This window comes from Ziziphus jujuba, chromosome 11, assembly GCF_031755915.1.
Source record: "Ziziphus jujuba cultivar Dongzao chromosome 11, ASM3175591v1".
Lineage (NCBI taxonomy): Eukaryota > Viridiplantae > Streptophyta > Magnoliopsida > Rosales > Rhamnaceae > Ziziphus > Ziziphus jujuba.
This window is the reverse complement of record NC_083389.1, coordinates 8,788,357-8,815,244: the sequence shown is the minus strand read 5'-3', so window position 1 is coordinate 8,815,244 and position 26,888 is coordinate 8,788,357. Positions and strand designations below refer to the sequence as shown.

The following is a 26,888-nucleotide window of genomic DNA, read 5'->3' as shown; positions in this document are numbered from 1 at the left end:
TTTTTTTTTTTTTAAGCTTGTAAAAGTTGTTAATTTAAAGTTTCCATTAACAATGATGGAATCCCACTACTTTACATATTAAAATGCTTAACCGCTGTGGAATCATTTTTAAGTTTGAATCAAATGCCAACCACTAACAACTATAGTGCTTTTATTAACCTCATGTATAAGTGGAATGTAAACAACAAATATTTGATTTGTTGTTATTATCCTTTACACGTAATCAGCAACTACCTTAGGTTGAGGTTTTAATAGAATTCCAATTGTTTTTTGATGAAATAAAAAAGGATGCTTCACAATAATACTACACTCATCAATTTTATTTTATTATGTAAATTTCACTACATCACATTGAATCCCATTTCTTTTCATCTGTATTATTCTTCTTCTCAGTTCTTGGACCAAAATCTTTAATTCTTTCCTTTATTTTTTATATGATTCAGATTTTTTTTTTCTTTCTTTTATTATTTTTTTATCATTTTTAATAAGAGATGGATTTCATTGAACAAAAATAAGGCTTAGTTGAAAAGACAGGCGCTTGACAAAAAGGAAAACAAACAGATGATTTGGTATTTTAGCAAAATCGAAAAAGAGAAAAAGAAACTGAGAAGGATTCGGTAGAAGGTTGATGGTGATGGTGGGTAACGACAAGAAATTAAATTAAAATATTGTTTATTTATTAGCATTAAGAAAATGAGGAATAAAGAATATTCTGTTAGTTATAAGGTATATTAAAATACTCGAAACATTTATTTTGCTTAAATTAAAATATTCAATACATGATGTTTAATTTATACAACGTGTTAGGAGGAAACAAATATTCTTTCATCTAAAAAATGTCCGTACCTCTTTCACCAAAAAAACGAAGTCCTTGCTTACAGCATAGGAGGATTTTATTTTAAGTGCCGGAAAATAACGGACGTTGTTACACTGACTAAAAGACAGAGGGCTCAAATGCCCGGTGTGGGCCGGACCTACATATGTGAACATGACGGAACATGACGAAACGTTGACCAAACCATTAGGCCGAAAGTCAGCCATCAAGGTAGGCTTTCTTTTTATGGCCCATGACCCAATTTGTACGTACAGATGTACTACTTCAACGGTAACTTTTAATAAATAAATAATTAATATATATTTTCATCAAAAACAAAAAATAATTAATATATATATTTTTTGGCTCTGAAAATAATTAATATATATTATTCCTCCACTAAATGCATCTTTCATGATTTTATTCGCCGAAGTGTAAACGTATGTGCCGCTTTCGGATTTTCTTTGCTTGAAGGTCCTCCATCTGTCAAATTGGAGAGCTCCAATAATTTGCCGTTCAGTCAACAAAAAATTGTTCAATTTTATTTTATTTTGTATGATAATAATAGAAAAAGATTTAATTTTATTTCGTTTTTGTAAGGAAAAGCCTGTTTGTAGTCGATTCAAGGAGTGTCAATTCCTAATATCGTGTTTAAATTTCTTATTGAAAATTTATGCCATTTTTAAAGTCTAATTAAGAATCTAGAGAAACATGAAGTTGAGGTGGTCAATTGGTATTTGTTTTTCACTTTTTTGTGTTTAAGGAGTTGAAGTTCACAATCACATGAAAATTTTTTTTGACTATCTTTTTTTATATATATATATATATATATATATATATATTTTTTTTTTCTATCCTTGTAACTTTTCGGAATGTCAAATTTATGAGGATATCTTAAGTTGGCTTGTAACTTATTGGTTTGACAAAAATAAAATCGAACTTTATTTTATACAAATTTCTTTTTGACTAAATATTTATGGAAAGAAGCTTCTATTTTTCCTCTTTATACTATCTTTTTATTATTATTATTCAATTTAAAAGAGACCTTGTTTTATTTTTTATTCACTGGCTTGTCCAACATGCTCTGTCTGTCATTTTGACTGTGTGAAATGGCTTGAGGCGATTTATTTTTGGTGTTTTAGTGCCTGTTTAATTTAATTTTGGATTTTTTATTCCTTTTCCGCCAACAAAAAAATAAAAAATCACTGAATTAATATTTGATTGGCAATGTATATATATATATAATGAATAATATTCTTTTTCATATGCACGTACACGTTATTTTTAAAAATTCAGTGAAGTGGTAGTTTTGTAAATATCTTATCGAGTTAGTTACATGGATGAACAGTCAACCAAGTAATATTAGAGATATATATCAATTAGTTTATCAAAATGATGTTGCATGGTAATTTATTTTTATTTTATTTGTTGAAATTTTAATATAAATAAATAAACATTTTCAAAATGATAAATATAATAAAAGAATGTATACTTTTTAAACCAATTATAATAAGATATAAATTAATAATATAATGATACTTATCACTTTTTTTTTTATTAATAAATAATACTTATCACTTGATAACATGTTCTTTTTTCTGGTGAATATCACTTGATAACATGTTAGTAGTCAGTTAATACCTCAAAACACTATTATTATCATAAATAATATTCCGTTAAACTGTGTATTATATTTTTATCAACAGGTGACGCCGTTTGATCTCCAGTGTATATAGATCTGTATTACAAACAATGGGCCTGGAAAACTAACATGCTCTGGGCCCGGAATATGAAAATTATCGGGCCCATGTTAATATATTGTTTGGTGTAACTCAGGGGCTAGGTTGTGTTTGGAACTAGAAGCAACCGAAGTTGTTATTATTATTTTTAAATTTAAACTGGTTTTCTTCGGGCATCCATTTATTTGTTTGATAACGAAAAGTTTATTTGAATGTCTGTTTTGAGTTTATAGCGTGTGTGTATATATATATATATATATATATGCAATTTTGATATATTAACACATAATTTCAAATCTTTGCACATTTAATAATTGTGATAAATGTTAAAAGATTATCATTTGCCAAATTAATAATTATTAAATCATTATTAAAGGTGATATTCTTAGTAATTAATAGTCAATATGTTTTTATTTTATGTTGAAAATATATTTTCTGTATATCTATATAGTATATATATAAGTATAAATTGATAAAAAAAACCTTCTATATAAGTATAAATTGATAAAAAAAACCTTCTCAATTATTTATATGTTGATATAGAGAGTAACTCCATTAATTAAATATCTTTATCTTTGTTTATCAGAACATGAGTTCGAGTTATGAAAACAAAAATGTTTAAGCCATTTTGGGAATCCTTTTATTAGATTCTCTGAAGCTAACTAGTTTGATTTGTGGCTTCTACTTTTTATTTTTATTTTTTTGATAAATTTGTGGCTTCTAGCAGAGTTGGGCTTTTCAAAACATGAATATATGATAGGGTTTTTTTTTTTAAAAAAATAGCCACCCTACATATTCAAACTTAAAAAATAGCAAATTTTTTTAAAAAAAAAAAAAAAACTAGCCAACTTTTAACACATCCGGACCAAAACACCCTTCATTATCTTATTTATTTATTTTTTTTAATCTTTTTTCTTCACCAATACACAGCTGGTGTGCTTTTCTTGTTTTTGGTTTTTTTTCTCTACTTCCCTTTCCCTTTCCTTTTCAAAACACAGCTAGGCTAAGGCTCGTTGCAAGTCATTTTTAAGCTGGTGTATTCCCATTCGATTCTTCTACAAGAATGATAGGATTCATTGGGGTTTTGGTTTTGAAGAAGAAGGGTTTTCGATTGGGACTATGTGCTCCAAGAGCTTGGATTTAGCTCTGCCCAAAAAAAAAAAAAAAAAAAAAAAAGATAACACAGAAAAAAAAAAGTCTTTTTACTTATTGGGTTCATATAAAGGTTTGGATTTTTTTTTTTTTTTGGTTTCTTTGTTTCATGTACTTATAATTTTTTTTTCTTTTCCCATCTCACGTTTCTATGTCTGTTTGTTTCCCGAAAAAGCTGAAGAAATGAGAATTTGGGTTTTTTTATTTTTATATTTTTTTGGCTATTTCGTTTGTTAACATAATCGAAAATTCAGCTTGGGTTGAGGAATTTTTTTGTCTGTTTTGTTTGGCTGTTTTGGTCAATTAAGTTTGAAAGAAGTAACCAAAGCATGGTAGCATCATCTGGGAAACTTTCTTCATTCAAAGTTTTATGTACAGTCTTTTTCTTTTCTCTCCACCATTTTGATGCATTTTCTGGAAGAGTGGTAGAAAAAAAATTAAAAAAACAAACTGGGTGTTTTCATATTCTAGTTTTTCTTCTAGTGAACAATTTTTCATATTATCTTGAATAGAATTTGTGACTTTTATTCTTTAGATGTGAAAACTAGTGTGTGGAATGGTCAGATTTATTTGTTTTATTGGCTTTGGGAAATTGTATTTATTGGTTGCAGCTATGCAAAAAAATTCCTTGTGGTTGTCTTTTATATATATATATATATGTAATATGTTCTTTTATTTGAGAAATTTTATGTTTTAAGGTATCCTAAAGCTTTATCTTTTTTTGCTTCTTCTCTTTTACTGTTATGTTACTTTGGTTCTTGTTCGTATTTATAACCTTCTCTTCTGTTTTATTTCCTTTTTCGTGCCGTTGTTTAGAATTTACTTTTAATTTGTTATACCACTGGCCTTTTTTTTCTTTTTTTTATAGGATATTGTGCATTTTCAATGATGAAATTTAGAGTGTTTTGTTTTCATCCAGAATTCTGAGAATCAGTAAAATATTTGGTTGAATCAGTATTATTCTATACAAAATTTTCCTTGGTTCTCTGGCTTTTTATTTTTAATTTTGTGTGGTGATGTTTATCTAGGCTCATAATCCATGATACCGAATTTAGTATTGTATAAGTATTACATAAGCGGTCTTTTGAGTTTTTGTTTGAATTAGTAACAACTTTGCCATCAATTAATATCAGATACTATTTCACTGCTATTTCAAGAAAAAGTACGCTCATGAGGTTTTACAACAAAGAACTAAGCATATGAGTTAGGTGGTTGATTCATGAACAACATAATATCATTTTTACTTCTTTGTTTTTGTTACTTTCATTATGTTTATAAATGCCTCTTTTTTCTTATATTAGCATTTTAAATGTAGAGATAATGATGGATTTTGATGTTCATTTAACGAAGATAATTATGGATTTTGATGTAAAGATATCTAATTAACTGTCTGCAAAATATAGCATGTTTATTAGAATTCCATTTTCCACAAACCCCTTATATACAAGTCAATTCAAGCTTCTGGATAATTTTCTGCCCGACGGAAATTTTTTCCTCAAAGCGGAAATCATTTTCCCTCCTGTCGGAAAATATTTCCTCCTGTTGGAAATTATCAAAAAATATTTACTCCTGTCGAAAACTAATTTCCTACATTTGAAAAATCAATTTCTAATAGATTATTTAAATTAATATTGGAGTAAAAAAATTGAGAGTGGAGATATATATTATATAAGATGAAGATGGATTTAACAAAAAATGTATTGACTTTTAAAATCAATAACCAATTAAAAGAAAATAAAAAATGATACACATTTGTTTTTCTTTTCAAAATCATTTGGACATTTCATAAAATGAGATGTAAACTAAATATTCAAAATCAACTTCAGAATGCCTCTTCTAATTTAGAATTGAATTCTTAAAAAAAAAATTACTAAATACGTACTACACCATTATCACAACATAAATGAATCATTATCGTTGAGTAGAAAATATAATATCCAATATATGAAATAATTATCAAAAGATATCAAACCATAACATTAAATTAAAACTTCCTAATTAGAAGCATAAGAAAATGGGTTCGTACATCTCTGCCTATAATGTTCAACACTACCGCATCAGTTACATTTACGTTTAATAACATCTTTACCTTGAGATGGTATGCGTTGCACCCTCGGCCTACCGGCTCGTCTACGTGTCCATTTCGATGGAAGAACAATACGACTTGACACGTCATCCAGAGCATGCCACTATTTTTCATCTAACACAAGGTAAATGGACTCAGCATAAGCTGTACTATATGTATCCATGGTGTAGTAATGAGAATATATGTCATAACGAGTAATTTGTGCTCTCTGCAAGTAGGAATACAATGATCACAAGGATACATGTAGTACTGAGAACACATGCCAAAGACTGTTTGATGAACATTTCTAGATACATGTTCAACTTTCAAAATCACCTCAACATACAATGGAGGCCGCATAATTGTCATCCCTCCATTCCTCACTTTTTGAAAAAAGCATTTCACATCCCTATCATTGCATATTTTTGTAGGATCCAACTTTTATGCATATCATCCATATATCCATTTTAGCTTTAGCAAATATTCATTCAAACTATCTCAATAGAATTGAAAATCTTATCCTATAACTCTGATTTTGTGCATCTCTTGCCAATGGAAACCATTATATTTTCACCATTTCGATACTTCCAATTACCACCATCATTTTATACCAATGTTACATTATATAAAACCGCAATTACAATATCATCATATTTTATTTTACTATAAAATTAAATGAACAACGTTAAACTAAATCAATAAATATATAAAAATATAAATAATACTAAACAAACATATTAACTCTCTTAAAAAAGTCGATTCTGTTTTTTTTTTTGGGCCAAATATAGCATTTTCCTACTGGCGAAAAATTGGCAGAAAAACTTGCGAAAACAGATAAACTGGAGGAAAATGGCAGAAGTTCATATTTTTCGTAAATTTTTCTTCGATTTTAATGGTTTTCATGATTTTTCAATTCTACATAATTTTTCCCCTATTTCCACATTATTATCACCTAAGTATCTTTACATTCAAATATAACAACTCATAAACTAATTTATTACATACCCATATTAAAAAAAAAAACTTAAAAGTTACAAAAGAGAGAAAATATGGGAATAAGAGAAAAAGAAAAAAAAAATTTACCTAGCTTTAGCTTCAAAAGTGAGAAAATACAAGAAAAAGAAAGTGAGAGTAGATGAAATACCAAGGAGAACAAGCTCACTAGCAGATGAGATGCACGGATGAGAGTAGATGAAATGCAGGGTGATTTGAGAAAGAAGGAAAAAAGAAAGGATAAGAGAAAATGTATTTCGCAATTTTCAATTTAGCTAAGGGTATTTTTGTCCATAATTGGTTAGTTTTTTTTTTTTTTTTAAATTGTTATTTTTCAAGAGTGAATTTATGGAGTGGCTATTTTTCCAAAAAATCGTATATGGATATTGCAGAAAGTTTTGTATGTATTTTGAATCTTTGATTATTATTATTATTATTATTTTTTTTTTCGCTTAAGTGTTATCCTATTTGCATCCCCAACAAATCCGATGTACGTCATATTGAGTTAAAAAAAATAAAAACAAAAAAAGTACATCATCCTCAAGTATGGTTTTCGAAGAGTAGGATCTGATATATTGTCCACTCAAGTTTAGTTTGCATATAAAAGCTGCTTAATTTTATGAAATGTCATTTTTTATAATTTTGAATTTTATAGTGGTTCAGTGGGCCCCTTCTTTTTCATATATATATATATGTATATGTGGCTCAGATTCCTCTTCTGAAAATAGACTATGTAGTAAGTGTGCTTCTATGAATTAATTCTTATTGAATAGAAGTGAAATGAATTGGCTAATATAATATGCAATCAGGTAGTTTAGTTTGAATATGGATTGTAGCTCACCGAGCTTGAAAATGAAACAAGCTTTACCATTTAATACTGCCTCTTTCTCACTTTGGGGAGAAACTCATCTCCCTGGAAATTATGAAAACTAATTTTCCTGCTGTGAAAATATACATAAAGAAAAGCACATTTTTGGCCCCTTGAAAAATGGTTATATAAATGAATGAGCTATAAGGTTTAAATATTCTTCAAACCCATGTCTAGCAAATATGTTTGTGATTGGAACTTTAATTGATTAATGGGGTATTATTTATGAGTACTGGAAGAATATAGTCCTGAAACTGAAATGGGTCAGCATTTGTCTTAGTCATCCCTGTCTGCATTTTCTACCCCCATGCTCAAATCGAAAGCACTATTAAATTATCACGGTGAAGACAGCAATAATGAGCAACTGTTGTCTTCCATAACATTGTAGTTTGGACGGTGGTGGTGATACATAAGCATCAATTAATCTACTTCAAGCTGCTGTTTGGGTAACGAGAAAATGCAGATTAATTGTAACTTGTAAGGATGTAAGTGTTTATGTTGGACCATATATCCTAACCTGGAAAAGAACGAAAATAAAAATTCCATCTTTTTTCCAGGTTAAAGTTAGAACAACAAACATGTTATACTGCACTGCAACATCTAGATTTTGAATTTGAATTTGTACAAACTTTATTGTTATAACGGGTGTATTCCCTTCAATTGATAAAGTAGTTTTCTTTTTGTAGTCTGATAAAAAGCAGCTCAGCTATGCAGATATGCTTTCGTTTTTTTGATCCCCTTATTGTTTCTCTGATAGCTACGTTTTTATCACAAAGGCAAGGACTTATTGATGCTTTATTAATTGATACATGCTTTCTGGTTTGAAAAACATCTTTCTTTCAGTTTATTTACTACATATTATACTGATAGGGAACATAAATCAAACCTTCTTTGTTGGGATCCAAAATATAAGTTTCTTCTTTATATTCTACCAACATTTTTGCTTCTGTTATTAAATATAACATATTAAGATTTAATTTATACGGTTCAGTTATAAACTAAACCTTGTGGAAGATGCTCAGTTATAAACTTGTCTGTATTTGAACCTAAAAGGTGTCACATGTGTGTTTGGTATAGATGATTAGACTAAAAGTTATAATGGGTTTGTATTCATCCACTTTGCCCATCTAATGCTTTAACAAAGACAGCTCTTTTTTGTCATTTAATTCCTTCTATTTTGTTCCTTTTTTTTTAATTTATTTTTTTATGATACACTCCATTATTTATATGTTTCATCCTTGTATTATTTTTATGGGTCCGAACCTAAGCATTAAAAAAATAAAAATAAAATAAATTCAAAACTAGTAAAATAATATTGTCCAATGTTTTTCAGGAGTGGTCCATGCGTGCAATACTAGCAATGTTTAAATTGATAATCATATAAGTCTAACAGAGGTTTTGATATATTCAACCTACCGGGTCATTATTTGTCAATGTTAAATTCCACCGATGATCAGTACCAACCAAAGTAACAAAATTCTAATAATGATCCATAGGAAGTCATAAGACCATTAGTTTTGTGGTTTTAATTAAAATGATCAAGAATGTTCTTTTGCTTTTTTTTTGTCCAACACGCATGGATATCTTAATATATGTTTAATTAATTATTAATTTTCCATCAACTTGCTCATTTTCATAGCTAAAATGATGATATTCAATTTTACAATAAAGTTAATTAGACATTCACCAAGAACTATAATAATTATCTAAAAGAGCATGTAGATGAACAGAATTTGGATTTGCAATTATTATCATATCGATTTAGGAAAGTAATAATTTTCTATACTCTTCAATGTATCATTAATAATCAAGACAGATAATAAATTGAAGAAGCGTGTATAAAAGTTTACCAATCCAAATCCAATCAATATATACATAATTTTTTATTTAAAACACTTAAATGGAAAAGAAAATTATATAAAAGAATAATTATAAACTTACCCAAAACCCAAAATTTAACCCACAAATAAAGATCATAATTCATTAATTCCCTTTTTGGTGTCATAAATGGTAGTTTTTATTTTTTATTTTTTTTTGGCCCTTAATTAAAATCGTTTCTTTTTGAGTGGCTTCCTAAACCTTCCCTCCCCTCTCTCAAATTTTCACCAACTTTTGTTATCGCGCAGCAAGTATCAATTATTACCAAAAATAAAATAGCAAGTATCAATTCGATCAAAAAAATAAACAAGAAGCATCAATTATGTTACATGTTTTATATCAAATCAAAACTAAAGATTTTTGCTTTCCTTCTCTCTCTTTCTCTCTCTCTTATAAAAATTCTGAAATATATTAATGGATATATTTCTAAGAATGAAAGTGTTCATATCATAGTGAAGCAATTTCTTGAAAAATTTTCCACCCAAAAAAAAAAAAAAAAATTCTTGAAACATTTTGGAAGCAAAAGAAAACTTATTGAAAATCTCTGACAACGATAGAAAATTTTCTGGGGCTCTAATTGAAATTGTGACTTTGAAGCATGAGAAGTACCTAGTAGACAATATCCTTGACCATGGAGCCGAGAGAACCATAGGGATGTTACGTGTAAGGAAACCGCTGGACCCACGATGCTAAGTTGCTGACTTTACCCGTTCTTGATTAAATGTTTCATTAACTCTTAAACTATAGCATTAAAGAGAAAACAAAGAAAAAGTAAAAGGATAATAAAAAGAAACAAGAAGATGTACAGGTGGTCTTCTCCATGTGGTCAGACGGCTAAGAGTTAGGAGAATCGTTTATGTTATCAAGTAATCCATTTTTTTTTATTAATCAAATTTTCAGATGGGATAAAGTTTTTTATTTGTTAAATTGATAAAATAATCGGATAAAATATGATATATTTTTTTTTAATATAATAACGATGTTCTTATAGACATAAAAGATCCATGTGCATAAGCAAAATGACCTGTCATTCCATCTTAAGAAAAAAAATAAAAAAAGGTCATCCAACAGTTAAGGTCATCAACTCTACTATCAACGTTAAAAAGAAAAAAATCATGCCTAAAAAGAATATAAACCCGTATGAACATTTTTGGCATTATATCTTATTATATTCTTTACTGGTATATTTTTGTTTCTGGGGAGAATCTATGTGATATACCCTTTTGGAGACATTGAAATCGTTATGATTTTAAGTAATTGTAATGCTTAATTAATCATCAAAATATGTGGAAAACCTTGTTTCGAATAAGTAGGGGACCGTAGTTCTAATTACCCAAAAAAATAAAAAAACGAAAAGAAAAGAATAGTTTTCGCCAGAATTTTTTTGATTAATAATGCTAATATTACACGATTTATTGGGGGTAGTGAATTCACTAATAGGAAATAAGAACAGCCATTTTTCATTATTTTTTTTGGGTTATTGTAATAAGAACAGCTATTTGTTTCTTTTTTTTTTTTTTTTTTGGGAAATTGAAATAAGAAGTTAAGAGCAGCTATGGAGACTCAAAGGGCCAAGCCAAAGGTTTTGGCTTTGCTCTGAAGCGGAAATACTATCCCTCCCACCCACCTCTCCTTTTCTTGTATGCTGGAAATACACCTATAGAATATATAGACTTCCTTCTATCTCTCTCTCCACTTATACTCAATCTCCATTCCAACCTACCACTCTCATTCTCTCTCTAAAACCATATAAAAAATTTGTACTTTGTTTCTCTCTGTCTCTCTCTTACCCTTTTATTCTCTCTTCTTGCTTCTTCAAACCTGAATATCAACAGCTAGCCAAGATAGAGAAAAAGGAAAAGTAGAAAATACATATAAAAGTGATGATAGTCACGTCTCAACCTCCAAAACCCTTCCTTGAATCCAACTCTACTCCACATCCATATCCAAATCTTGGTCTCTCATTGTCCCAATAATCAAAATTGTAATAATTTAGTCCCAAAAAAGACTTTTTCTTTCCCTTCTCTACCCAAAAGAATTTTTATTTTTATTTTTTTCTTTGTATGGTCCCAAATATGACTGAGGTACTCCAATCCCCATCTCATTTTCCTTCGCCTTCACCTTCAAGCTCTTCCACAGCATGTGCACCACCCACACCCAATGATGGTTCAAATTCACATGGCCTTATTAACAATCCCAGAGTAGTTGAAAGGGTTCAGGGACATTTGGATTCGGAGCAGGTGGAAGAACAAGGTAGTGGGGGAGACAGGAAAAGGAAAGAAAGGGACAGAGAAGGAGATCAGCTGTCTCTCTTGACGCTTGTTGTGGCTGCTTTTAGGAAGTCTTTGATTGGGTGTAGTGCTGGCAGAGGAAAGCTCTCATCAATGGAGATTGGTTGGCCGGCAAATGTTAGGCATGTTGCCCATGTCACCTTTGATCGTTTTAATGGGTTTCTTGGTTTGCCGGTTGAGTTTGAACCTGAAGTTCCCAGAAGAGCTCCTAGTGCAAGGTCAATCATAACCTCTTTCATTTTTATTTTTTTCCCTCCATAATGTTATAATGTTTCTGTAGAACAATTTTTGATTTAATGGGTCAGGATAATTTTATGGGTTTCTGATTGGGTATAATTTATCGAATTTTTTTCTGTTTTGTGTTTTAGATATACAATTAAGCTTGATTTTTCATTGAAAATTTTATTGTCAACTTTTTCATATGCTGATCAGCGTCCATTTTTCTTAAAAGGATATGATTTTGAGCTGTGGTTTGTTTCTCGAATTTTTCAAGAAAATCCTGTTTGAGGTTTTAATGAGTTTGCTGACAATGGCATCAAATTATTTGTTATTCGATTAGAGTTGAATCACAAAGATATATCATGCACTTGTTTTAGTGTGATGCTACAGTCAATAGTATTGACATCTCTGGTTATCATTGCATCTACACCTTGTTGCCAAATACCTGTGAATGTGACATCTCTATTTACCTGTGCATCCACAACCTGTTGAGAAGTCGGTGTCTGTTTTTGCGGCTTCTCAATTGACGTTTCATGCTGTCTAAAATGAAACAAAGATTAGAACTTGGTTCCAATATTTATCAACCTACATATTTATTTACATTCTGTTCCATACATATCTAGGTCTCGTCTATTAACTTTGTTCCTTTTTCTCTGTAGTGCAAGTGTTTTTGGGGTTTCAACGGAGTCTATGCAGCTATCATTTGATTCTAGAGGAAACAGTGTCCCTACAATACTCCTGCTGATGCAGAGACGTTTATATGCGCAAGGAGGTCTGCAGGTATACAACCATTACTCTGTTGCTTCTCTTTTTCCTGTATTCAAAGAGTATATTGTGATCAGGTAACTGTACTAGAAGTAAAAATATTAGTTGACATCTTTCATAATTACAAAAGTAATGCTTTTATGAGCCCTTGCTATATGCTGCTTAACAATGAACATTTTTAGAATAATTTATACTTGTTATGTGCTGCTTGATGATGGACAATTTAGAATAATTCGTACTCTGAACTTTGAACTTAAATTAACTTCTACATGCAGGCCGAAGGAATCTTCAGAATTAATGCTGATAACAGCCAGGAGGAGTATGTTAGGGATCAATTAAATCGTGGAGTGGTACCAGATGGCATTGATGTACACTGCTTGGCAGGTCTTATAAAGGTAAGGCTTTTAATGGTTGTCAATTTTAATACCATGGCTTTATCTGGCCTAGAGAATCTGTATGCATTAGCTTTCTTACTTATCATCTTGCTTGACTAAGTACTGATTATTATAAGTCAACCATCGACTAGTTTGTCAAAATTTCTAATTAGCTCCTTAACCAATGGCTTATGAACACTCATTCCTCCTGATAAAATTAACTTTAAATAAATTAAAAAAAAAAAAAAAACCATTTTGGTAAACTTGTTGAGCATGTTCATTTGTCAACATTGCATCTTATATCAATTTGATGATTTTGTTTTCTTTAGGCTTGGTTTAGGGAACTCCCAACTGGTGTATTAGACTCTCTCTCACCAGAGCAGGTAATGCAAGCTCAGTCAGAAGAGGAGTGTGCTCAACTTGCGAGGCTCCTTCCCCCAACAGAATCTGCATTGCTTGATTGGGCAATAAACCTAATGGCTGATGTTGCAGAACTGGAACATCTGAACAAGATGAATGCCCGAAACATTGCAATGGTTTTTGCACCAAACATGACTCAAGTGAGTAGCAATCTTATACTGTGTAAAGTTTGAAGAACACTTCCAAGTCTACTACTAAATTTTGATTAGCAAGTGCCATTCATTTCATACCATGGTTTTTCAACCCAACTTTTCTCCTTATAAACTTTTGTTATATGCAAAGCTTGTAGGATTATAGATTTGTTAAGAAAAGAAGTAGAAGATGCTACCCATGAGACAAAATTTCTGTTGCTCTATATGTTTTAATGATGACCTGTAAATGGGTCCAGTCTTTTCAAGTATCACTGGAGCTTGTGCCAAACGCTTCTGCTTTTTGCCACATTTTGTTACTGAATGGGGTTGTGTGCAATAATCTTTCTGTTAAGTTCTAATGGTTTAATGATATTCTAGAAGTGGACTTTAGTCTTTTAACATGGTCAAATGGTCAAATTTAGGTGTAGTATAACATTCTTAAATTTTGTTTGTTGCAGATGGTAGATCCTTTGACTGCATTGATGTATGCAGTCCAAGTGATGAATTTTCTCAAGACCCTTATCACAAAGACACTTAGAGAAAGAGAAGACTCTGTGGTGGAAACCTCTCCCATGTCCCGAGTAGAACCTTTTGATGAAGATGGGAATCAAAACTGTAGCCAACCATATCTTCAAGAGGACAAGGAAGAGGCTAACAAGGGAAATGAAGGAGAGAAAGTATTTACCATTGACGAACCTGCTTCTGAGAGCTCCTCTTACTCTAGCCAAGATGAAACCACAACAGGAAATGGACAGCATAGTTTCTTATCTTCCATTGAGAATATCATTCCGGGGGGGAACCTGTTGCTGGTTGACAATTGTCCATGTGAGGTTGCATCCCAAGTTTTCTCCTTAACAGATGGTCTCCAGGATGGCGGGGAGGCTGAAACAAACGCTTGCAAGAACACAACAGGTCGGTCAACTGGTTCAAATCTCAAAAAGGGATGCAAGAAGGTAAATGAGCAGCTAATGGTACAGAGCATACGACCTGCAGAGAAGAACAAGAAAACTGGAATTATTCGCCGCTTGAATTCAAGAAAAGAACTGGTGGAAGCTTGGCGGTGAAAGGTCATCTAATCTCTAATGCTGATATGGTGGAGGAATTGTGGTGGTTTGGTTTGATTTGCCAGCTTGTAGAAACTAAGCTGGCATTTTGTTTCTGTGTAATTTCAATGTGTGCTTTTTCACATTTGTTTCTTGGTGAAGTTTCTTTTAACCTTTGTTTCGTGTTTGGTAGTTTGGTAAGCCACATTAACATCTTCCGCCTTTGGATGTAAAGCTTTTATTCTAAGTTTCTAACCCTAGTTTTATGTCTTCATATTGCTGCTCCTCACAATATCAATCTCTGTTTCTCTATTTTGTTGCCTTTGTCATCATGGCTAGTAATTCTCTAATGCCGTTGGAAATGTGATTCTTTTGAGGAAAGGCCGGAAATAATATAAAAATGTGACAAAGATTAAGCAAAATGGAAAAGAAACAAAAAAAAAAAAAAAGTGAAAATAAGATACCTTTTGTAACGATTAAATGGACTTCAAATGTTTTAGAAAAGAGATAAAATGAAATCCTGTTATGAGTTATATTAGTAAATTCAACTGATTAATAAAACAAACGTGGTAATAAAATGTTTATCAATTTTATGCAAAATGTGACCACTCTTATTTAATTATTTAATTATTTATATTATTATTCTTTTGGGTGTATAGGTTCTGAAAGCCCATCTCGGCCCATCTGTAGATGGGCCCACTTTCTTCGATGGTTACGATTACTGTCTCTCCCCAAAAGAAATTTCTTCTTCCTGCTTAAATTTTTTTCCCTTGTCTTATAGCCTGTGTATCCAAGAGCTCATTTTTACACTTAAAAAAAAAAAAAGAATTAGATTTTTCTTTTTTATTTTTCTTCCAGTTTAATTTCCTTTCTGTAGGATTGGTTTTTCTAATTGTTGGCACTTGACTTAAGGCACATTGCAAACTTTCATTTGTGGCGAGACTGCTAGGCACTTCTTCAAACGGTTTATGTTCTTTCAGTGATCGCTTTCAGGGTTCGACCAAAGTTCCATTCTTTCGAAAGCCTTGATTTGGAGGCTCCCAAGTATGCATGTTTTTGATTCGGCAAAGACCGTATTTAACGATGAATATTCATTGCCTCCAAAGGTGTTTTTGTTCTGCTCCATCCCCGTTGGCCGCCTTGCAACTTCCATCTCCAATGTAAGGGAACAGTAATCAATACGCGCACACAGACACGAAAATGGGCAGAGCCGCTGATTTTGATTTGAATTGTTTGAATCGCCCTTTTTTTTTTTTTCTTTTTTTTTTGTGTGTGTGTGTGCAGGGAAGCCCATTTATGGTATGTTTTACCTGAGGAGGTGAGAAGCGAGAAGCTTATGGCTCAATATACAGAGCTTCTATCACCTTGTGAGAGAGAGAATGTTCTCAGCATGCGAGGAGAGCAGCTCAAGAAAAGTGCGGTGCTTTCTCGAGCACTGGTTCGCACCACCATTGCTAGATATGTAGGTCCTTTTGAATTACTTATTATTTTCATATTCATGCATCTCTTTTACTTTTAATGCGCTGTTGATTTTGTTTTAATTTTATCTGCATAGAAGTTGTTTTGAGCTATTATTTCTGTAGTAAACATTGGAGATGGGGTGTTAATGTGAATTTCTGATCTATATTGTGTTTATTACTAGATCAGACAAACTTTCAAGTTGATCCCAAATCCTTAAAGTTCAGGAAGAACAGATATGGGAAGCCTCAGGTGAGTTGGTTTCTATTGCCATTGATGTCTTGTGGAAATTTCTCTTTGTCTTTTTTTTCCTATTCTAACCGTTATGGTTTTCTTTACCATTTCAGTTTGTTTACTTTGTTTGATTTAATGTTCATTGTGTCATTTTTGTGTAGGTAGACTGGGAAAATGCAGATGGTCGGCACCCACCACCATTGCATTTCAATATATCACATACTTCTTCTTTGATAGCTTGTGGAGTGACTGTGGATTCACCAGTAAGTATTCGGTGCATCTAAGGGGCCACATATATATCTTCTGCAAGTGTGATAATTTTATTGTATTGTGATTGAATTTTATGTCTTTATGTTATTAAATGTGCAGTAGTACTGACTATGAATGGTATGATTCAATTTTCTGCTTGTAGATTGGTATTGATGTGGAAGAGAAAAATCGAAAGTTAAAGAACCATGTCTTAGCTTTTGCTCGGAGGTACTTTTCTTCTCAGGAATTGGAACATTTAACTGCTATTTCAGATCCTGAAATCCAGCGGCAGGAGTTAGTAAAACTGTGGACTATTAAGGTTTGTGACCCCATGCTGAGAAAATTTTCTTTTCGAATAGTAAATACAGACCAGAGTGATAAAGATTCATAAATGTTTTTCTGAATAAAAAGTTGAGGTTCCTTCTGTAAAGCAGAAGCGGGGACAACAAATTGTTAATTGGGAGAAGCAGCGTATGTCACTTTGAGATTTATACAAACTTCAAAAATAATTGAACTTTGATTTTACTTCCAGGAGGCATATGTGAAAGCGTTAGGGAGGGGCTTCTCAGCTGCACCTTTTAAAACCTTTACCATTCGGTTTAAAGCTAAAACCAGAGGCAGTCATCTTTCAATGGACAAAGATACTGAGGTACGCTCCCAAGATTACCATGAAACATTTCATTGCAAACTTATAATGCTTTCATAGAGTGTCTTATATTACATGTGATTTGGAGTCTAGAGTTGTCTTGTCACCAAGCTTATATCACATGTATTGAGTGCTTTATACTATCACTACCCTTGAAGTTTATAATGTTGATAACAATGAAAATTTGTCCGGTCATTTCAATTTATCAGGCATCCGAAATTATTGTTGAGTCTTTTGATGACCCGGGTAACATCACTAGTAATTGGCAATTTGCGCTTGTGGAGTTGGCTGGTTCTCATTATGCTGCCATTTGTACAGAAAAGGCTAAAATTATTGAAGGTAGGAGTTCTTCTGTTCCAATGAAATTGACAGTGCGGCGAACCATACCGTTTGTTGAAGATGAATGTTTACCAGAAATTCAGTTGTAGCATTAGGTGAACTGACTTAATTGTGTAAATGATCATATTCATTGGGAACTTTGTGCTTAGACATTTGATGTAAAATTCAAAGCAATTGAAAATCAGAGACTTTGCCTATTTTAATCGTTTGTAAAAACACATTCAGGGTTCGTTGATACTTAAATAATGCTAAGTTATTTTCAATTTGGTTGGCCTTATTCCAGGCATACTCATTGTCATAAAATTTAAGCGTAAATATCGAATCTATCTTTTATGTACATATGAATACCATATTCAATTTCTTATTTGGCTTAAAGAATAGGGAATTGTTTCCACAAAAAATTGCCGGCATAATGGCGGACTCAGAAATTTTCATAGATATTTTGTTTCGAATATGATGCATGCTTGAGAGCCTCAGAATGGAGATCTTAATAACATTTTGTACCACACTGAAATTAGCATCGAGTAATTCATCTACCCAGCAAAAAATTGGAACAGTGCTGGCTAATAGTCAGCTAAACAGCTTAAACTTTACGTGTCAGCAGCAGTATTTAGAATTTCCAATCGTGATGTGTTTCAATGCATTACTTCCATTTGCCAGAATGCTAAGAAAATTTTGAGAACTGGCTGTTTGAGCAGAGTCACTGGATTCTGAAAATAACTTACCAGTAGTCTTTGCAAGAACAGATCCCATTTTCAAAATGGTGGAAACGAGTTGCATCTCTTATAATAAACTGCCGGTCTACAATCTTGCTAACCAGCTTTATAAACAAGTGACAATCCCTGCATGCCCTCAGATTTTTTATCACAATAATCTCTGTACCTGGCAAAGTATTCAACAGCCCAAATGCAATTGCCAATCTTTCGCTGTGCACACCCTCACTAATCAGTAGTTCTTCGTTTTTTCCTTGGATCTTGTTCTCCTTATACTCATCAAGTTCCTTTACTAAACTTTCTAACTCGTACAGCATTTTGTATATTTCAACTGTTTGATGATGAGTTCTATCCCCAGCCAAGAAAATATTTACTTTCCCTTTCAATTCAACATAGCTGTACCCCGGCTCCTTTTTAAGCTGCCTCTCTCTCATCATCTTACGAACATTTAATACGCCCTCCAAGTTCTCTCCATCAGTGTATATATTTGATAACAATACATAGTAACCAACATTCCTGGGTTCGAGCTCAATCACCCGTTTGAAAGCCAACTCTGCTAGATCTACATTTTTATGAATTTTACAGGCATTTAAGAGTGCTCCCCATACTGCACCATCTGGTTTTACTTGCATAGATCCAATCATATCCTCAGCTTCCTTGAGTCGACCAGCCCGACCCAAAAGGTCTACCATGCAAGAGTAATGCTCTGGACCTGGTTGCAGCCCATACTTTCTCTCCATTGCAGTAAAATACTCCAAGCCTTTTTCAGTCAGTCCTGCATGGCTACAGGCAGAAAGAACACTCACAAATATTGTTTTGTCAGGTCTAATTCCAGTCCTTACCATTTCATCGAAGAGCTGAACAGCAATCTCTCCATGTCCATGCATTCCATAACCACCTATAATTACTGTCCAAGAAACTATACTTTTCTCAACCATGGAATTGAAGATAGCATGAGCTTTTACTAAATTACCACATCTAGCATACATGTTAATCAAACAGTTACTTAAAAAAGTATTGGAACCAAACCCATGAAACTTAATCTTCTGCTCCACCTCACGGCCAACACCATGGGCACCAAGGTGAGCGCAAGAAGATAGAACACCGACAAGTGTCACAGGGTCAGGACGAATGCCAAGAAATTCCATTTCCCGGTACAGGTCCAAGACATGGGTAGCAAGCCCATTTTGTGCATACCCAGAAATCATTGCATTCCAAGTAATCAAACCCTTTCCTGGCATTTCATCAAACACACTCCGAGCATAATCAACTGACCCGCATTTGACGTACATGGTGAGCAAACAATTCCCAACAGACAAATCAATGTCCAAACCACTCTTAATAATACAACCGTGAAGACACATCCCAAGACCCAGATGCACCGGGTCAATACAACCCGGAATCAAACCCAACATCGTCACTGAATTAACCGACAGTCCTGCCTCTCTCATTCTACGAAACAACAAAACCGCATCCGAAATTTTCGAATTTGAGGTGTACCCAGATATCAAAGCATTGTAACAAACCGTTAGCTTTCTCGAAGAGTCATTATCTTCAAACACTCTACGTGCATTCTTGATCAAAGAGCACCTACAGTACATAGAAATCAAAGAGGTCTGCACAAAGGGTTCGGGTTCGCACCCGGTTTTGACCACGTGGCCGTGGAGTAGTTTTCCGGTAACGAGAAGCGAGAGGGCAGCGCAGGATTTGAGAGCGGAAGGGAAGGTGAAGGCGTTCGGGGGATGACCGGAACGGAGCATTTGGCGGTACAGAGTAAGAGCTTCGGCGAAGTGACATTGGTTCGCTAGCTCTCTCAGGCGACTGTTCCAGGGAACGACGGTGGTTGAGGCAGTGCTTGTCGTAGTAGCTTTGGCGGCTTGAAGGCGCGGCAATCCGCAGCGTTTCTGAAGACTCATACATAACGGTACCAACTTCTGTGTTTCGACGGTACTTGGCTAGAAATGAGGGGTTCTTTACTACCGTTAATATTCGTTGGACGGCCCTACTGTAGGTGAAGGCCGTGAGAATTTCACGGTCTACGTGTCCATCTCTGGTTAGTTAGATGATCAACGGGGTGGGCCATTAATGCGGGGACCACGCCACGTGGATCGTGACTTTCTCACGAGCCGTGTTACGCAGCATTTTTCAATCAGATATGGTGGACGGATAAGAATCACAAACTAGGAAGCTTGAGTACCTTTTCCCTAAACCCATTTGGCCATGGAAGCCGTACAGTTTCCTGCCGCTGCTTCTCGGCATTTCACGGCTGCAGCTTCTCCTTCTCTTTCAATCGCTAAAAGCCATAGCAATTCGAAGAGTTCAGCTAGATTTTGCTCATCTTGGAGTGGTTCAAACCTTTCTGCTTCTCTCTCTTCCAGGAATTTATTCACGGTACGTGAGAAATTTAAAGCACCGTTTGGTTGCCCAAGTTACTGGGTATTTTCTTTCCTAGGAATTTTGATTTAGAAAACATATTTTTATGATTTTTTTCCCCCCCCTCTCAGAGAGAGATATGGTGTTGGGTAAATTCCAAAAGTGTTACCACTAGAAAAGAAATGCGTGGAATTGTAAGAGCAGAAATGTTTGGGCAGTTGACCGGCGGCCTCGAAGCAGCTTGGAACAAGCTAAAAGGAGAAGGTTCGGTTTTTCTTTTTCGTTTTTCTTATATACAAATTTTGGCTGCTTAGTTTCCAGCTTGTCTTTCTATTCGTTTAAACTCTTAATTCAACTAAATGTGCCAACAACGTGCAACTTTGGGATATGAAGAAGTATGCAAATGCCTTCTAGATATTTTTTTTCCCATATTACCAATATGCCTATTTTGGTTAAATTTTGAATCTCGAGGACATCTTTGTTTGCTGTTAGTTGTGTTTATTTGTGAATTCTATGTGCTTCAGAGGTTTTGACTAAAGAAAATATTGTGGAGCCTATGCGGGATATTAGGAGGGCTCTTTTGGAAGCAGATGTAAGTGAGTTTGCATTCTTATGGTTAATTTTAAAATTTATGTCTCCAATAAGATGGTAAATCCTGCCCTCCCAACAGGTAAGCCTTCCTGTTGTAAGAAGGTTTGTGCAAGCCGTCAGTGAGCAGGCTGTTGGTGTTGGCCTTATCCGTGGGGTGAAACCGGATCAGCAATTGGTGAAGGTGTGGATTTTGATAAACTAATTGCTCTTCACAAAGAAATCAATCTACTTTTCTCCTTAATTTATCATTTGGTTTCGCTCTTTGAGTAAAAGTTCAACTTAAATGAGAAACCTTTTTCTTTTAGTATATTGAAAAGCCGGTCTCTTGAATGCTAACTCGAATTTTCCATTCAGCTAGGAATAACGTGGGAATGCATTTGGGGACTTAATAAGAGTTTTAGAATTGATAGACTTCTTTTTGCAATTCCATCCCATTGTGTTGGAGATGCCCATGGTTATAACATTCTTTTCTACTTAATCTTTAACCTGTTACATTTTTAATGTTTTTTTCTCTGCTTTTTTGCATTGCAAACAAAAACCATCCTTTCTCGTAAAGAAGCTTCTTTTCTGGATGAGCAAATAATTGCAAAAACTGGTTAACTGGTACAATATTTTTTGATTGGAGAACTTAGTTGATTAGTAAATTTAAATGACAAGGTCATTGGTCAAGTACAAATTCCAGAAAATGCTGGGTAGTTTCTGTCGAATTTTCACAGTGATGAGTTATGTGAGTAATGAAACTAGTAGACTGCTAATCATGCAGATTGTACATGATGAGCTAGTGAAATTAATGGGTGGAGAGGTGTCTGAACTTGTTTTTGCAAAATCTGGGCCCACTGTTATTTTATTGGCTGGTCTACAAGGAGTTGGAAAGACAACAGTATGTGCAAAGTTGGCTCTTTACCTTAAGAAACAGGTGCATGTCCTCAAGCATCCCTCTTTCTATGTGTTGTTATTACATCATTTCATGTCTCTATTGCTCAATTTTTTTGCTTAACCTTACTGACAACATGGCATCAATTTCAGGGGAAGAGTTGTATGCTGGTAGCTGGAGATGTGTATAGACCTGCTGCTATTGACCAACTTGTTATTCTGGGTGAACAGGTATTGAATGTTCATTTCCTTTAAAGCAACCAACTTTATAATTCCAATTCTTTCTCATATTGAGTAATTGCTTATAACAGGTGAAAGTGCCTGTATATGCTGCTGGGACTGACATTAAACCTGCAGAAATAGCTAAACAAGGCTTAGAGGAGGCCAAAAAGAAAAATATAGATGTAGTAATAGTGGATACTGCTGGAAGGCTTCAGGTAATACTAGTATATTTATAGTGATTTTATGTTTCTGAGAGGAGGTCTTGATAATGCCAGCTAGTTCACTATTTTTCATATTGATCTTAGCTGGATTTTGCCCTTTTATTATTATTATTATTCCCTCCCCTAATAGATAGATAAAGGAATGATGGATGAGTTGAAAGATGTAAAGCGGGCACTGAATCCCACAGAAGTTTTGCTTGTTGTGGATGCAATGACTGGCCAGGAGGCTGCAGGTGATTATTTTTATTTTCTCTTTACTCATTTGGCATGGAATATTTCGACACTAGTGCTTTTTAGTAAGTATAAGGAGTAAAGTTTTTGCTTTGCACAACCCTAATCTGCTTGCACTCTGTTTAATAAGTTGCTCCTCCATCTTGAATGAATTCTAATACATGGGGATCAACCATCTTCGTAATATTTGTTGTTTAAATGTTGTAGCATGTGATAATTATCTCACTGGAATTTGTCAGTAAACAATTCATTTGCACTGTCAAATGTGCTCTTTAAATGAATCAATTACGATGACTGAGAATTTTGTCATTGATAAGTTTATAATTACAAGTGATTAGCTTGCTTGGTCCTCCTTCCTAGAAACAAACCAAATTCTTATTTTGTTCCGAATTTATTCATTTGAATTATATTGTATATATGAATCCCATATTGTGTGTGTCAACTGTTCCCCAATTTGAAATCTCATCATTTTTTTCTGAGCTTTACAGCCCTAGTCACAACATTCAACGTCGAAATTGGGATTACTGGAGCTATTTTGACAAAGCTAGATGGAGACTCCCGAGGAGGAGCAGCTTTGAGTGTTAAAGAGGTATTCTACTTTGCTACAATTATTATGTGTTCATCATATAATATTATCTTATACTTTGGCTTTGTAAGAATAATTTATAGTATGTCTGCAGTTAATGGTAACTAGAGTTTTAGGGGCTATTGAAAGTCTCTAAAAACTGCCAACTAGGAATATCTCATTGATTTAGATAATCTTGTTGAACAAAAGGAATGATTTACGGCTGTTCAGTTTGTTCCAAAAACCAGAGTTAAAAGCATCAAGTTTAATCTTGCTGGAACTTGGTTCCCTCAAAATTTGCAAGCCTCCCTGATTCCCTTAGGGAAGTTTCTTATGGCTCTTGAACTTAATATCAAAAAATGATAAAACAATTCCAGACCAAGTGCATTGTGTCCACTTCAAGAATTCCTGGCGCACTTTTCTATCCATATATTAACTTGACTTTATATTTTTTGTTGCTTATCAAAACAAAGTTCTAGATATGTATAGTTGGTTTCTATATCTAATTGTATCATAACATGTTTTAATAAAATTTCTTACATAGATTCACTTTCACCCCTATTAACTGCTTCTTTTGCATCCCCCTTTGACACTTTGAAGTAAACAATATCACATATTGATATGTATTTAAAATTGTCTTCAATATAGTTGCTCAACTTCTTTGAACAAACGTGAAAAAGACTTATGAAGTTATTATAAATAATTGAGTAGTATGCTACTATTCTTGATTGTTCTTAGCGGCAGTTGTTTTACAAAATAAATGTTTCTAAGTGAAGAAATTAAGTTAATATTGTACTATAATTTTAATTGACGGTAGGTATCAGGAAAGCCAATCAAGCTTGTAGGGCGAGGAGAGCGGATGGAAGACCTTGAGCCTTTCTATCCAGATCGTATGGCAGGACGAATATTAGGAATGGGAGACGTTCTCTCATTTGTGGAGAAGGCGCAAGAAATTGTACGTTTTTGTAAAAAATTCCATTATAGTAGGTATCCATGAGTGTACAAAATGGGTATGCTAAGAATCAAGTTGTCTATATAGATGCGTCAAGAAGATGCTGAAGACTTGCAAAAGAAGATAATGAGTGCAAAGTTTGACTTCAATGATTTCCTGAAGCAAACTCGTGCTGTTGCAAAGATGGGGTCCATGACCCGTGTTATTGGGATGATTCCTGGTATGTCAAAGGTATGAAGACTTGTTTTTCAATTTGTCCTCATTTCTTGACCAGATAATTGATTCCTTCAGCAACATTTCTTGTAACTCTGTATGATTATCCGTTTATGTTCATGCAAATAGGTTACTCCTGCACAAGTTCGAGAAGCGGAGAAGAACTTAAAGATTATGGAAGCAATGATTGAAGCAATGACCCCTGGTCTCTTATTTTCTTCACCTTTTTACTAATACCATCTCCCAGTGATATTTGCTTCTAGCTTTGCTGATTATCCAGTGATGTTTCTTCCTTTTATTTATCAATTGTGGTGTTGCTGGTTCTCTTCTTTCACTGCAGAGGAAAGAGAAAATCCAGAACTGTTGGCAGAGTCTCCTGTAAGGAGGAAAAGAATTGCTCAAGAGTCTGGAAAAACTGAGCAGCAGGTATGAGCAGGAGCGACCTGATTTAAGACAATAATATCAGTCATTTAGATAACATATGAACATTTGCAACATTAACTTTAGGTGAGCCAACTTGTTGCTCAACTCTTCCAAATGCGGGTTCGCATGAAGAATTTGATGGGTGCAATGGAAGGCGGATCTATGCCCGCACTGAACAATCTTGAGGAGGCACTCAAAGCTGAACAAAAGGTTATTTATTTTCCTCTCTCCTTCTCTTGTTTTTTTAACCAAACTTTTTTATCCCTTTGAAATTGCTAATTAGGCAATGTTGCATGGTTTTTCAAATGCAATGTGAGCTGAAGTTCAGTTCTGATGCTTCTTTTACTGTTTTTCTTCTGTATCAGGCTCCTCCTGGTACTGCAAGGAGGAAGCGAAAATCGGGGTCGAGGAGGCAGTTTGTAGAGTCATCATCAGAGAGGCCAAGTCCTCGTGGCTTTGGGGCTAGGAACTAAACTGAGAAAACAAAGGAAGAATTCTCATTGGAGTTTATTAATGTCTGTAATTTCTTTCTACTATTAATGACAGACATGCAAGAGAGATCGACTTATTTTTAGTAGAGTTAAGCTGCTCTCACAAGGTTTGTAGTGCAATTCTCATTTCACAATTTTTTATTCATAATAATATCACCAAGCTTGCATTTTTTATGCTAACAAAAAAAAAAAAAAAATTCCAAATTACTTTTTAATTTATATATTTGAGTGATAAGTGTTATAGTTTATCTTGTCCCTCATATCGTTTAAAGATCACAAGAGACTAGTTCGGAGGAGGAGCATTGACTGAAAAAAAGAAATAATAAGAATAATAATAAATAAAATAAAATGGTCATTGGGTTCCACCAAGTCCGACAGTTTTCCCGGGCAGTTGGAGATGGTAAAAGCCGAACAAACCTAACGGCGTCTTTAGAGGCAGGGTCTCAATTCTTACACGTGTCAATAAGACTGGGTCTTATTTTTCTTTTTTTTTCCTTCTCTCTCTCTCTCTCTCTCTCTCTCTCTCTCTGTTTCTCTGGCTTTGCTATAGCAAAACAAAAGCTCCAAGGCAAGCTTTTCCCTCTGAAAGAAAAATGGCAAGCCCCAAGTTAGCAGAAGCAGTTTCCGACTCATCGGATTTCCCACCTGCCGATGTCGACAGCGAATTGAACCCTCCAACAAAGAAAAAAGGCTTGGAAGTCGACCCCATATCGTCCGAAGTAGCTACTTCCTTGGAGATTAAGGTAGTCTTTGGCGCGCACGCTTTCAAATCTCACACTTTTTATTACACAGCAGTGAAAATAAAAATGGAATTTTTATTATTTTATTTTCTCAAATATTTGACAATCCCATTTCATTGAATTTTGGAATGCCATTTTATTCACGCTAGTCAAAATGTCGTATATTGTATATTTAAGGAACGAGTTGAGGCTGAAGAAAAGCAAAAGGCAAGGGGGAAGAAGGATGATGCATTGCAGACGCTCAAAACAACAATTATAGTATCTGGGGTAATCTTGGCTGTGGCAGGGGCCGTCATTGCCATAACCAAGAAATTGAGAGAGAAATGAACATGGCAGACCTAGCATTTGTAACAGTGGCAGATTTTTTGCTTTAATTTTTTTTTCTCCATTATTTTCTCTGATTTACTTTTGGTCTTCATTTTTATTTTTGTGAATCCCATGTTTCCTTTGGGCTAAGTGCTTACAGGGTATTTTGATTTGTGGAAGTGGTGAAAACATGCACAAAAATTGATGCATTTTTTTTTTTGGGCAATTATATACATAAATATATGAATAACACAAACGAGCTATTTACCAATACATATTATCATCTTCTATTTTTA

The 26,888-nt window shown here is 33.8% G+C and overlaps 5 protein-coding genes across 5 annotated transcripts; 4 read left to right on the top strand and 1 right to left on the bottom strand.

Moving 5' to 3' along the window:
- Positions 1-11,059: 11,059 nt before the first annotated feature.
- Positions 11,060-15,026, top strand: LOC107432074 (rho GTPase-activating protein 5). The gene is made up of 5 exons (XM_016043133.4): positions 11,060-12,018; positions 12,679-12,799; positions 13,060-13,179; positions 13,488-13,718; positions 14,168-15,026. The coding sequence occupies exons 1-5, from the start codon at positions 11,573-11,575 to the stop codon at positions 14,771-14,773; spliced, it is 1,524 nt and encodes a 507-aa protein (XP_015898619.3). The 5' UTR covers positions 11,060-11,572; the 3' UTR covers positions 14,774-15,026.
- A 487-nt stretch (positions 15,027-15,513) lies between these two features.
- LOC107432083 (uncharacterized) lies at positions 15,514-17,864 on the top strand. The gene is made up of 7 exons (XM_016043143.4): positions 15,514-15,912; positions 16,037-16,214; positions 16,400-16,462; positions 16,606-16,707; positions 16,857-17,012; positions 17,226-17,342; positions 17,549-17,864. The coding sequence occupies exons 1-7, from the start codon at positions 15,803-15,805 to the stop codon at positions 17,765-17,767; spliced, it is 945 nt and encodes a 314-aa protein (XP_015898629.3). The 5' UTR covers positions 15,514-15,802; the 3' UTR covers positions 17,768-17,864.
- Positions 17,865-18,165: 301 nt separating this feature from the next.
- On the bottom strand, positions 18,166-20,443 carry LOC107432090 (putative pentatricopeptide repeat-containing protein At3g11460, mitochondrial). Its single transcript, XM_016043152.4, has one exon. It carries the CDS (start codon positions 20,305-20,307, stop codon positions 18,400-18,402), a length of 1,908 nt encoding a protein of 635 aa, XP_015898638.3. The 5' UTR covers positions 20,308-20,443; the 3' UTR covers positions 18,166-18,399.
- Positions 20,444-20,545: 102 nt separating this feature from the next.
- Positions 20,546-25,720, top strand: LOC107432091 (signal recognition particle subunit SRP54, chloroplastic). Its single transcript, XM_016043153.4, has 15 exons — positions 20,546-20,782; positions 20,896-21,028; positions 21,289-21,356; positions 21,435-21,536; positions 22,119-22,271; positions 22,382-22,459; positions 22,540-22,665; positions 22,802-22,904; positions 23,391-23,491; positions 24,285-24,422; positions 24,507-24,650; positions 24,762-24,837; positions 24,973-25,058; positions 25,140-25,265; positions 25,421-25,720. The coding sequence occupies exons 1-15, from the start codon at positions 20,612-20,614 to the stop codon at positions 25,526-25,528; spliced, it is 1,713 nt and encodes a 570-aa protein (XP_015898639.3). The 5' UTR covers positions 20,546-20,611; the 3' UTR covers positions 25,529-25,720.
- Positions 25,721-25,857: 137 nt separating this feature from the next.
- LOC107432097 (uncharacterized) lies at positions 25,858-26,865 on the top strand. Its single transcript, XM_016043166.4, has 2 exons — positions 25,858-26,289; positions 26,464-26,865. Exons 1-2 carry the CDS (start codon positions 26,140-26,142, stop codon positions 26,611-26,613), a joined length of 300 nt encoding a protein of 99 aa, XP_015898652.3. The 5' UTR covers positions 25,858-26,139; the 3' UTR covers positions 26,614-26,865.
- The last annotated feature ends 23 nt before the right edge of the window (positions 26,866-26,888 follow it).